Source organism: Astatotilapia calliptera, chromosome 7, assembly GCF_900246225.1.
Source record: "Astatotilapia calliptera chromosome 7, fAstCal1.2, whole genome shotgun sequence".
Taxonomy (NCBI): Eukaryota; Metazoa; Chordata; class Actinopteri; order Cichliformes; family Cichlidae; genus Astatotilapia; species Astatotilapia calliptera.
Genome location: NC_039308.1, coordinates 54,689,097 through 54,701,631, shown reverse-complemented (window position 1 = coordinate 54,701,631; position 12,535 = coordinate 54,689,097). Strand labels below are relative to the sequence as shown.

Sequence of the window (12,535 nt, the reverse complement as noted above, 5' to 3'; positions counted from 1 at the left end):
AGAAATATCTACAGCAGCTCCAGCTCCTCCTGCACCGACCATCCTTCATGCTCATTATCCTCTAGATATCTTTTGGCTGGGTGATCCTTCACCTCATTGGGATCATTTACATGTTTGTGCTGCTGGCGATCTTGTGTGATAAATTCTTTGTTCCTGCTCTCAGGGTAATCAGGGACAAGTTAGCCATCTCCTATGATGTGGTAGGAGCCACCTTCATGGCTGCTGGAATATCCACCCCAAAGCTTTTGGGTTTCTTAATAGGAGTCTTCATCACCCATGACAACTTTTGGCACAGTTGCGGGCTCAGCAGTTTTCAGTGTTTCTTTTGTGAATGGATTGTGTGCTTTGTTTTCTCAGCAAGTTCTCCACCTGTCCTGGTGGCCTCTATTAAGAAATATGTCATTCTACATATTTGACCTCATCGTACTGATCATCTTCTTCCTGGACAATGTCATAATGTGGTGGGAGAGCATGATGCTGGTGGCTTGTTAAACTCTCTATGTCATTTTCATGAAGTTTAACGTGCATATAGAGCACAAAGTCAAGACCAAACTCCACAAACACAAGAGCATTTTTAAAGCTATTGCTGCAGAGGAACCTGACAAGGTAAGCTCTCCTTTTCAGAGGTCTTATGTTGAATCAGACAAGAATTGAATCTACTGTTTGGTATTTATGTAATTTTCAAGAGCCTAAAATCTGTATTATCTTGTTTAAAACCCATTGATTTAATGATTTCAACCGTGCCCACAACAATCCTTAACTGACAATATCATCATAAATGTAGTTTCACACATAAACCTCATTTATTGGTCACTGTTAACTGGTTTGTAATGACTGCTTTGATTTAAAAAACCATTTAACCCCAGATGGTATCTACACCAGTGATGTGTTACAATTTTAGTGTATGATTGGGAACAAAACTACAGAGTGTAGTTCATTCAGATGTGTCTGTAAGTATGTTTTGCATCTATTTAAAGAATTAAAAGAATTAACACAAGGATAACATGAATGCCAGGCGTTCACAGAAACATATTAAAAAGTTACCAGTTAGACAAATACAGTGGGGCAAAAAAGTATTTAGTCAGCCACCGATTGTGCAAGTTCCCCCACCTAAAATGATGACAGAGGTCAGTAATTTGCACCAGAGGTACATTTCAACTGTGAGAGACAGAATGTGAAAAAAATAATCCATGAATCCACATGGTAGGATTTGTAAAGAATTTATTCGTAAATCAGGGTGGAAAATAAGTATTTGGTCAATAACAAAAATACAACTCAATACTTTGTAACATAACCTTTGTTGGCAATAACAGAGGTCAAACGTTTACTATAGGTCTTTACCAGGTTTGCACACACAGTAGCTGGTATTTTGGCCCATTCCTCCATGCAGATCTTCTCGAGAGCAGTGATGTTTTGGGGCTGTCGCCGAGCAACACGGACTTTCAACTCCCGCCACAGATTTTCTATGGGGTTGAGGTCTGGAGACTGGCTAGGCCACTCCAGGACTTTCAAATGCTTCTTACGGAGCCACTCCTTTGTTGCCCGGGCGGTGTGTTTTGGATCATTGTCATGTTGGAAGACCCAGCCTCGTTTCATCTTCAAAGTTCTCACTGATGGAAGGAGGTTTTGGCTCAAAATCTCACGATACATGGCCCCATTCATTCTGTCCATAACACGGATCAGTCGTCCTGTCCCCTTGGCAGAAAAACAGCCCCATAGCATGATGTTTCCACCCCCATGCTTCACAGTAGGTATGGTGTTCTTGGGATGCAACTCAGTATTCTTCTTCCTCCAAACACGACGAGTTGAGTTTATACCAAAAAGTTCTACTTTGGTTTCATCTGACCACATGACATTCTCCCAATCCTCTGCTGTATCATCCATGTGCTCTCTGGCAAACTTCAGACGGGCCTGGACATGCACTGGCTTCAGCAGCGGAACACGTCTGGCACTGCGGGATTTGATTCCCTGCCGTTGTAGTGTGTTACTGATGGTGACCTTTGTTACTTTGGTCCCAGCTCTCTGCAGGTCATTCACCAGGTCCCCCCGTGTGGTTCTGGGATCTTTGCTCACCGTTCTCATGATCATTTTGACCCCACGGGATGAGATCTTGCGTGGAGCCCCAGATCGAGGGAGATTATCAGTGGTCTTGTATGTCTTCCATTTTCTGATGATTGCTCCCACAGTTGATTTTTTCACACCAAGCTGCTTGCCTATTGTAGATTCACTCTTCCCAGTCTGGTGCAGGTCTACAATACTTTTCCTGGTGTCCTTCGAAAGCTCTTTGGTCTTGGCCATGGCGGAGTTTGGAGTCTGACTGTTTGAGGCTGTGGACAGGTGTCTTTTATACAGATGATGAGTTCAAACAGGTGCCATTCATACAGGTAACGCGTGGGGGACAGAAAAGCTTCTTACAGAAGACGTTACAGGTCTGTGAGAGCCAGAGATTTTCCTTGTTTGAGGTGACCAAATACTTATTTTCCACCCTAATTTACGAATAAATTCTTTACAAATCCTACCATGTGGATTCATGGATTATTTTTTTTTTCACATTCTGTCTCTCACAGTTGAAGTGTACCTCTGGTGCAAATTACTGACCTCTGTCATCATTTTAAGTGGGGGAACTTGCACAATCGGTGGCTGACTAAATACTTTTTTGCCCCACTGTATGTAGTTGCAACTATGTCAAAAATTGAAATGATACTGTCTGTAAAGTTGCAGCATTGTATAGTCTGTAGCATAAGATGATTAAAAACACGAGGAGAAGGATCAGTCAGTTGTTAAGAAGATTGTCTCAAACAGTGGTCTAGTTGTTATTTAAAAAGACAGAAATCATGGTACATATTAGGTACTGTTGCCAGTCATGATTAATGAACTGCTTCCTAGGAGAATCTACCTGAAGGAAATGATGACAACAAAGCCAGAGCTGATGAAAACAGAGTGGAGGAGGATCAAGATGAAAAAACAGAGGAGCCATTGTCTTTACAGTGGCCTGACTCAGGGTGGGAGCAAGCCATCTACCTGCTTAGGCTGCCCGATGTTCGCAAAAAGGTGATAATCAGATTCTTCTTTTTGATTTATTGTTATTTTTATTATTCTTACAGATACTGTAAGTAATCTAGGTGTTTTCCTGGATAGTTCATTTAAGCTGGATAAACAGGTTTCCTCTGTGGTTAAATCTGGCTTTTGTGCCAATTGTGCCAAATTTCCAAGGTCAAACATTTAATACCGTACAAAGATCTTGAAAAACGTATACATGCCTTTGCGACCTCCAGATTAGATTAATATAACTCTCTCTACTCTGGACTCCAACTCGCTCACCTCCAACGATTAGAGCTTGTTCAGAATGCTGCGGCTCGTCTCCTAACCGGAACTAGAAAGTTTGCCTCCATTACTCCAGTGCTCTCTGATTTACATTGGCTGCCTATTAAATTGTGTATTGATTTTAAAGTTCTGCTGCTTACTTTTAAATGCCTAAACAACCTTTCACCTGACTATCTCACCGACCTCCTCAGTCTCTATACTCCCAGCCGTTCTTTTTGATCATCTGGTCAGTTACTTCTGGCCCAGCCTAGGCACCGTTTGAAGACTAGGGATGATCGTGCCTTTGCCTCTGTAGCACCAAACATCTGGAATAGTCTTCCTGCTACCGTTCGTGCCTCTGACTCCATTCAATCCTTTAAAGCATGCTTGAAAACTTACCAATTCAACCTGGCTTTTCCGACTCTCACCGCTCATTAATTGCTGTATCGTTACTCATTTCTTTGGATTATCCTGAATTCTCCCTATCTCTACTTACTAATGAGTTACAGTGTGTGACCATAGAAATGTTTTATTCATTGGACAAAACTATGTAGTTATCAAGCATATAGACAGCCGTGTAAATAAAAAAAACTAAATAATCAGACATCCGCTCGGAAAATGTATAAATAGTCTTTTCTGAAAAAAAACCCCCAGTGATGGTGTGACTGTGACGTCAGGGGCCCTATATTACGCCCAACAAAATACAAAGGCCTTCTATCCTGCGCACTGACATCCTGTTTGTAAGCCCAAGTAGGCTTGTTGAAAGGGTTCATATACATTTCATAAAGTCAGTGACTTTAAAGAAACTAGAGAACAAAGGCTTGATGCATTAAAGATGATTTCCTGAGAAAAATAACCACAAACCTGAAATTTCAAAAAAAGAACATTGAAAGCCAATGCAGTGTCCCCCTGACACTAATTAAAATTGTGAGGGTGTTATAAAAAAAGATCTTGATCTGTTTATTATTTACAATTTACACAAGTTGGGTTACGATAGTTGAGTCTATTTTAAAGGAGCAACAGAATAGCTGTTTTGGTCAGTGTAACTATTGTTTATGTGTATTATTGTGTATGTTTCACATAGATTCATATAGAGTATATAGATTGTGCCCACTTGTCTGTACTGAATATTGTTATGTGATGTGTATGTTGTAACCTCTGCTGGTGTCTAGGCCATGTCTCTCTTGGAAAAGAGATTAAAATCTCAATTAGCATTTTACCCGGGTAAATAAAAGACTAAGACACAAATCATATAAATCACAGGAACACATGGGACTACACAGTTATTCTGAAAAAGGGTTTCTTTTAAATCCTTAGTGTTTAGGCATAAGCAATAGCTTCACATTGTTAGTTACAGAAACACAGATAATAAATAGTTTAAGAAAACTAAAAAACAGAAGCAAATAATCACAAAAACTGATCAGTACATAAGAAGCTTTTCACCTATGATGTTGATTTTACACCCATTAGTATGTTTTCCAGTTAGTTTAAATTTTGTGATGCATCTCTAACAGTATGTAAAATATTTATGGTTTTATGTTCTAATTAACCTTGTTGTGCATCAGGGGTAGGCAACTCCTGGCCTCGAGTGCTGGAGTCCTGCAGGTTTTAGATATCACCCTTGGTCAACACACCTGAATCAAATGATTAGTTCATTACCAGGCCTCTGGAGAACGTCAAGACATGTTGAGGAGGTAATTTAACAATTTGAATTAGCTGTGTTGGATCAAGGACACATCTAAAACCTGCAGGACACCGGCCCTCGAGGCCTGGAGTTGCCTACCCCTGTTGGCAGGTACACAATCATACACCCCACAATAAACTATTTACCAAATTTCAGCACACATTTTAAAATTAAACCAAAAACCAAAGTTTACTTTTACAAGAACATCTTTCCAAATACATATTTATTTGATCCAAGTGATACCTCCTCTTTTGCTGCAAGATAGATAGCAAGCATATAGTGCATATATGGTTAGAGTGGGACGTAAACAAAGGCTTCAGGTGCATTATATTATCAACCCACGATTAGGAAGCAGGTATGGGAGGAGTCAGTGCTAAAGCTGCGTTCACTCATGGAAATGCATTCACCTACACTAGGGGAGCATTAATCACACATACACGTGACATCACTGATCAAGTCACCACTGAAAGCTGCAAACAGTCTGAGTCTAATGGTTGGCTAGTTTTCAGAATATGGCATTCGCCCTTGCAACAGTGTTTTAAGATGCACTACTATTTCATATTCCTATGCTGGAAACACCGGAACAGCAATCCATCAAGGAACGCGTCACTTTATCAGTTATGCACATTGATATGGTACTTATATGTTTTAATATGAAGTTTAAAGGTAGACATACCAGTATAATACGTTTCACTATGTCATCAAAGTTTTTTTCTCTAAACACTGTGGTGTCAAAATACCATTAGACAAAACAAATACTTATTTTGCATTAAACTGAATATTACTAAGGTATACTCACAAGTGAGAGTGCGGTAACGCACATAATCCTCTTAGAAGACTTCAGGTATTAGGTATTATGCTGATCCATTGTGAAGAGTTGTTCTGTGTCCTACATACATAACACTGGCCACTGCAACAGTTTGTTTGTGCCACAATAGCTGACAGTGGAAACCTGTGTTTGGATATGCTTGCACTTATGATTTTGCAAGATGTTATTCTCTGGTAAGTCTGAACCTTTTTGTTCTCTTTGGATAAAGCAATTAGATTGGCTCCTTGCTTTAAATTTTGCATCACAACTCTAGTCTTTCATGTTGTGCAGAAACCAGCATTATGCAAAGAAAGTAACTGTAACACTTTATAAATGGATCTATGAATACAGTGGGGAAAATAATAATTTGATGATCTGCTGAATTTGTTTGTTTTCTCGTTTTCAAAGAAATAAACAGTCTCTGATATTTATGGTTGTTTTTTTTTCAATGGAGAGACACACAATATCAACAAAAACTCCAGAAAAAAATGACATAGAACAAATTAGCCACTCTTTAGTTGCCTTGTATGTTTTGGATCATTGTCATGCTGGAAGACCCATCCACAACCTCTCTTCAGTGCTCTAGCTGAGGCAAGGACATTCTTGTCCAAGATTTTGTGGTACGCAGCCCCGTCCTTTTGTCCCTCAATGAGAGGATCTCTCCTGTACCCAAAACATAATGTTTCCACCACCGTGTTTCCACCAAGGTGAGTCGAGTTGAGGCCAAAGAGCTTGATGTTTATTTCATCTGACCACAGCAATTTATCCCAAGCCTTCTTTAAATTGTTTAGATCTTTACTGGCAAACTTCACATGAGCCTATACATGTGGCTTCCTTATTAGAGTTACTTTGAAGCTCCTCACAGAGGGTGATTGAGGGTCATTTTCTGTGTCTTACATTTCCTAATAGTCACATCAAGTGTTGTCACCTTCCCACCAAGCTTTTTGCTGATGGTCTTGTAGCCCGTCCCTGCCTTGTGCAGGTCTGTAATCTTGCTCCTGACATTCTTTGACAGCACTTTACTCTTTAGCCTGTGGGAATGCAGAGGTTGGAATGGAAGAAACTGATTATGTGGACGATTGTGCTTCATGCACATAACTATTTAAGAACAGAAGTATCAAATCTTTATTTCGCTCAGTGACATGCAAATGACTTTATAACCTTTATATAATGTGTTTTGTTTGATATTCTGTCTCTCTTTGTTAAACTAAAACTACCATAAAAAAACAGATTTAATTTTGTTGTAAGTGAGCAAACAAATAATTGTTTTCCCCATGATAATACTGTGACACATAATAATGGATACATTTTAGTTATGAATAGTCCAAATGCCTTGAAATACATGTATACTATTAATATCTTTTCCAAATGCAATTTTATCCCTGTTTTTCCTTTACTGTACTATAGACTGGGTATTCCATGGATTTGAAGATGTGAAATGAGTCACATCACTGGAGTTTTGAATTCTGCCACCCCATGGTCTTCTGGGGAGAGAACTGGACTCCACCAAATTTTATTTATGCACCTTATTTCAACCTAGCCAAAAGCAACACCTGCTGCTGGAGAAAAATGTATTGTACCAGAAGGAAGCGACTGCAGCTGAGCCGAGTTCTTTTTCTCCTCTCTGGGGTTTTCCTCTGTACCCTCTACCAGCTGACCATCAGCACTAGACTGTACGAGCCTTTGGCAATGCCTCAAATTGCACAGGATAGTGGGGAAGGTTCAGCAGAGGGGGTTGAGGAGATTGCAGATCTGGGAAAGGCTCTAACTACAGCATATGATTTAGAGCAAACTGAGCAAAGAAACACAACGTATGATGTCCATAATGCAACTACAACTTCAGTATCCACAACATCTACCACTACTGAATCGCCATTATTGCCAACAACAAATCGGACTCTTGTGCATTGCATCTATGTGGCACCTGAACTTCCGGAAACACCCACGCCAGCTCCTCCTACAACTACCGTCCCACCAGCCTTTCCGGGTGAAGCGCCACATATGAAGGGTGATTACCCAGAGGACATTTTTTCAATCGAAGATCGCAGACGTGGCTGGGTGACCCTTCACATTATTGGGATGATGTACATGTTTGTGTCACTTGCAATTGTGTGTGATGAGTTTTTTGTTCCTGCTCTCGGGGTAATCACAAACAAGTTGGCAATCTCTGATGATGTGGCTGGAGCCACCTTCATGGCCGCCGGAGGTTCTGCCCCTGAGCTTTTTACCTCTTTGATAGGAGTCTTCATTGCCCACAGCAACGTGGGTATTGGCACAATTGTGGGCTCAGCAGTTTTCAATATTTTGTTTGTGATTGGAATGTGTGCTTTGTTTTCTCGGGAGATTCTCCATCTGACCTGGTGGCCTCTATTCAGAGATGTGTCATTCTACATACTTGGCCTCATCTTTCTAATTATCTTCTTCCTGGATAATGTCATAATGTGGTGGGAGAGCATGATGCTGGTGGCTTGTTACACTGTCTATGTCATTTTCATGAAGTTTAATGTGCAAATAGAGCGTGCATTCAAGACCCAACTCCACAAACACAAGAGCATTGTCAAAGTTATTGCTGTAGAGGAACCTGACAAGGTAAGATCTCCTATTAAAGAATTCATCAAAGCTCTTATCCTCAGTCAGACAACTAATAAGTCTGTTGTCTGATATCTATATTGAAAAGTTTTCTCCATTTTCACCCAAACCCATAAACTACTGGTAACAGAAAACAACCTAATGAAACTTTTGAAGAGCTAGGCATACTAGCTAGGTATTAATGCATTCCTGCTGGAGAGACATAAATCAGCAGATTTTAAGATATTTAACTAGTAGAGGTTTTTGTAGGGATTATTATTAGCAACTAGAAAGCAGTTTCGTCACATGATATATACGTAGCTTTTTATAAAAACAAAAACACCCCAAAGCTAATCAGCTGCAGCAAATGAATGCTTTCCAGAGTTCTAGCTCCTTTAGCATCCATGTATAGCGTGTCCAAACCTAAACAGTGTGACTGAGGCTTAACTTACACCAAGTAAAGGGTTTAAGGGTTTGTTCATACTCAGGGTTTTTGAGGGTGGGACTCCCAAAAAGAGAACATTTTATTCCTTGTTGAAAATGCTATTTCATATCATTTAGAATCATTAATAATTATTTTATGGGGATAATGGATACAATAAAAATACTGTCATCCTCTGCATTTAAAAAAAAAAAAATCTGACATCATCAAGTCAGGCAGCGTGTGCAATGAGTGAACTAGTAATGCATTAAATTATAGCACTAATATAAAATCTACCAGAATGAACTTTGTTTTATCTCTGCCGCTGAATGATCATCACTGAACAAAACATTGTTGCACACAGACTAATGGAAACGGTGAGGATAATGCCCCTCCTGCTCCAGAGGACAAGAATCGTTTAAAGGTAAAAATCAATTCACCAACCAATAAACTGCAAGAAGAAAGTCACAAAAAAATTCTTTATACCCTTCAGACTCACAGTCTTATTTTGTAAATAATTAAGACAAGTGCTAGCTCCCTGCACTAGTTAAGAAGCCACTATATCCACTATTGCATGTTTAACAGTGATGGGCTATTATCTGTACAGTGACTAGTTATCATGACCTCAGCCGTCTCTTTCCCCAGTTGAAGCCATCCCTTCAGCGAGGGGGGAGTTCTGCTTCTTTACACAACAGCACAATGAGAAACACCATCTTCCAACTCATGATTCATACATTAGACCCTATAGGTAATGGTGAGTACTATTTGATAGTTGTGAATACTGTTTGATGACTGATAACTGTGTACCAAGTGCTTTTATAATAGCTGTCTGAGTACTATGTCCTTCTCATTCTAAAATGGATTAGCAAAGTGTCCCACATGAAGGCAGCACTAAGTCCAGATTGATACTAAGCAGATAAATACCTACCTCAGTCTGTAGAGGGATCCATTTAGAGGCCTGTAGGAGAACAGGAAGAATATCACCAGGGTATAGCTGCAATACACTCTAGAAAAAGTCAGTTAGTGCATGATGACCAGTGTTGGGTAAGTCACTTTAAATTAGTAACTTAGTTACATTACTAGTTACTTCTATCAAAAGTAACTCAGTTACTTCAAGTTAATCGTTACTTTCAAAGTAACTAGTTACTAGGGAAAGTAACTTTGGTTTTACTCAGAATTCTCTTGTTAATGTGTTGCTTCCATAACTGGATACCCAGCAAGATTGCCAGTCTTCTAGCTTGCTTACTTGCCACAAGTGCACTGTGCCACCTACCAATAGAAAGGAAAAAATGATGTGCATATTTCCACGAGAGAAATCCCACACCTGGAGAAATCCCACACCGTTGACCGCCGCCACGATTCTAGCCTACGTCACAGCGTCATGTGCGCTTTTTACATCCAACACAAAAACTGCAGTCGTGGTGCTTTCGATTGTACGCAGAACTCAGAAATTCGGCCTTCCGAATAGGAAGATGTAGGTAACACCAGACTGCAGATGAGCTGCATACAGGGCTGGACTGGTTCATCAAGAGTTGGGAGTTCGCCTTGTAATCGGAAGGTTGCCGGTTCGAGCCCCAGCTTGGTCAGTCTCGGTCGTTGTGTCCTTGGGCAAGACACTTCACCCGTTGCCTACTGGTGGTGGTCAGAGGGCCCGGTGGCGCCAGTGTCCGGCAGCCTCACCTCTGTCAGTGCGCCCCAGGGTGGCTGTGGCTACAACGTAGCTTGACATCACCAGTGTGTGAATGTGTGTGTGAATGGGTGGATGAATGGGTGGATGACTGGTTGTGTAAAGCGCTTTGGGATCCTTAGGGACTAGTAAAGCGCTATACAAATACAGGCCATTTACCATTTAAACTCCATCTAAACTTGGTTTATTTCTGACCCAGATGGACTGCAGGTTATAACTTCTTACCTGAAGTTCAGTTCACCTGACACTCGGACCGGCGGCCGCCTCGGTTCTCTGCTCCTCCTTTCCCTCATCCACCTGCTGGCTTCCACCACTTGCTAATGTTACTGAATCTGTGGAAGCTGCGATAGCCACCACACGAAGTAACGAATAACGACCCTATCTAAATCCCAGTAACGATTAATGCGTTCCTGATTTTGGCATAATAACTAGTTACCGTGCTCGTTACCACAATAATACCGTAGTTACTGTAACGTGTTACTTAATAACGTTAGTCCCTACACTGATGATGACGGGGTTTTCTTTCCCTTAAATTAGTTAAAATGCAATGATTTAGAAGATGTAAGCTGGGTTGACAGTGTGATGATGGGCTGACCTATCCAGATTTGACATTTGAGAAAATGGTTACAAAGATTATCTATGTTATACGTTTGAGCTGAAAATTCCCTTTAGCCATGAATGCTTTGTAATCTGAAAGCGGAAAGGTACTATAGATGTGCAAGGGTCTGTACGAGCTAGCAACTAGCTATGAAATGAAGATATATTTAGAATAAAAATAGTCCAGAACACAACACCTTCTTCCTGTTTTTACTGTTGTTATTCCCACCCCAGACACATCTGGCCAATAAGCAGGCTGAATATTCTCACGCTCGATCTGATATTGCTTAGTGGTCTTCAACTAGGAGTCTTCAACTCCTAGTGTGAATGTGATCCGACAGTGATTCAAGCCATGGCTTGAATCACTGTCGGATCACATTCACACTATAAACAAACTTCAAGGAGTTCATTTGCACCAAGACCATCTCCTCTAAAGGCTCTTGGTGTGGTTACTGTGTTCACATCTGCACAAACATACTGCATGAAGGGGGGAAATGAACCAGAGTTTGATTTAAATGGGCTAAACACAGCAGGCATGAAAACACCCTGAGATCCATCCAAGAAACATCAGTGACAGAAGTAATTCTGTCAAGCAATAATTTTTAGTCAATCAAACCTTTTCTCATGTCTGGGGAGCACTATCAATAGAAATACTCTACTCTGTTATTATGTACCTTGGGATGAGTGTATTTAGTCCAAAATATGAGAAGTTGAAAAACTGACTGCTGACGCTGTCTTTCTGTGGTTTTTGCTGTACTACTGGTAATATTAATAATTATTTTAGCCTCATTGTGAGGAATGGCTGTGTGGTGGACGCAGATGAACAGTCCAGTCTTTGTTTATCCCCCCTTTTCATCATAGCAATTTATTAGTGTGCCGTATTTGCAATCAAACTAAGGCAAGAAGTTTAGTATAAAACAAAAGAAAAACAAGTAACCCCAACTTAAACACTGATTATCCAAAAAGTAAAATAAACTATTAAGATAGCAATTCTGTAGTACATCCATTGTGGCCTACTCACCATTATGACCTAACATGCAATGCTTCTGGAAAGTAGCTGACCATATAGTCAGTAGCTCCTCCCACTCCAGGAAATGACAATTAAATATCAGTTAAATACTAAATTAACTTATAGTAGTTCTCAATCTAAAGTGCAGTCTGATGAAAAGATGAGCAATAAGTTAATCAAATACAAATCTTAACCACCAACATTTTCAATCAGGCTCTCTTTAGGGTTTCATGACTACCGTAATATAGCAGCAATATACACATAATGAATCTAAATTAAAAGCACTTTGTACTGTGTTTAGGGCCCTCCGTGTGACGTCTGTGATTCTAATTTTATTTTGCCACTTTGTGTGTTTGTAGGGAAATTTAAGGAGAAAGCTGAAACTCTGAACAGCGTGGCAAGAAAGAAATCAGACGCCAAAGACAAAAGTGAAGGTAACATTGAAGGATGTGAGCGTC

The 12,535-nt window shown here is 40.2% G+C and overlaps 1 protein-coding gene across 2 annotated transcripts in view; it reads left to right on the top strand.

Annotated features, from left to right (window-relative positions):
* Positions 1-5,848: 5,848 nt before the first annotated feature.
* Positions 5,849-12,535, top strand: part of slc24a1 (solute carrier family 24 member 1) — an 11,673-nt gene continuing 4,986 nt past the window's right edge. Inside the window, exons 1-5 of one of the 2 annotated variants that reach the window (XM_026175842.1) lie at positions 5,849-5,989; positions 7,203-8,384; positions 9,149-9,208; positions 9,430-9,532; positions 12,437-12,511. In XM_026175842.1, coding sequence (XP_026031627.1) covers positions 7,272-8,384; positions 9,149-9,208; positions 9,430-9,532; positions 12,437-12,511 — 1,351 coding nt within the window. In that variant the 5' untranslated portion in view covers positions 5,849-5,989; positions 7,203-7,271. Of the gene's footprint in view, positions 5,990-7,202; positions 8,385-9,148; positions 9,209-9,429; positions 9,539-12,436; positions 12,512-12,535 lie in introns of both variants that reach the window. The other variant, XM_026175841.1, reaches the window with a different exon arrangement.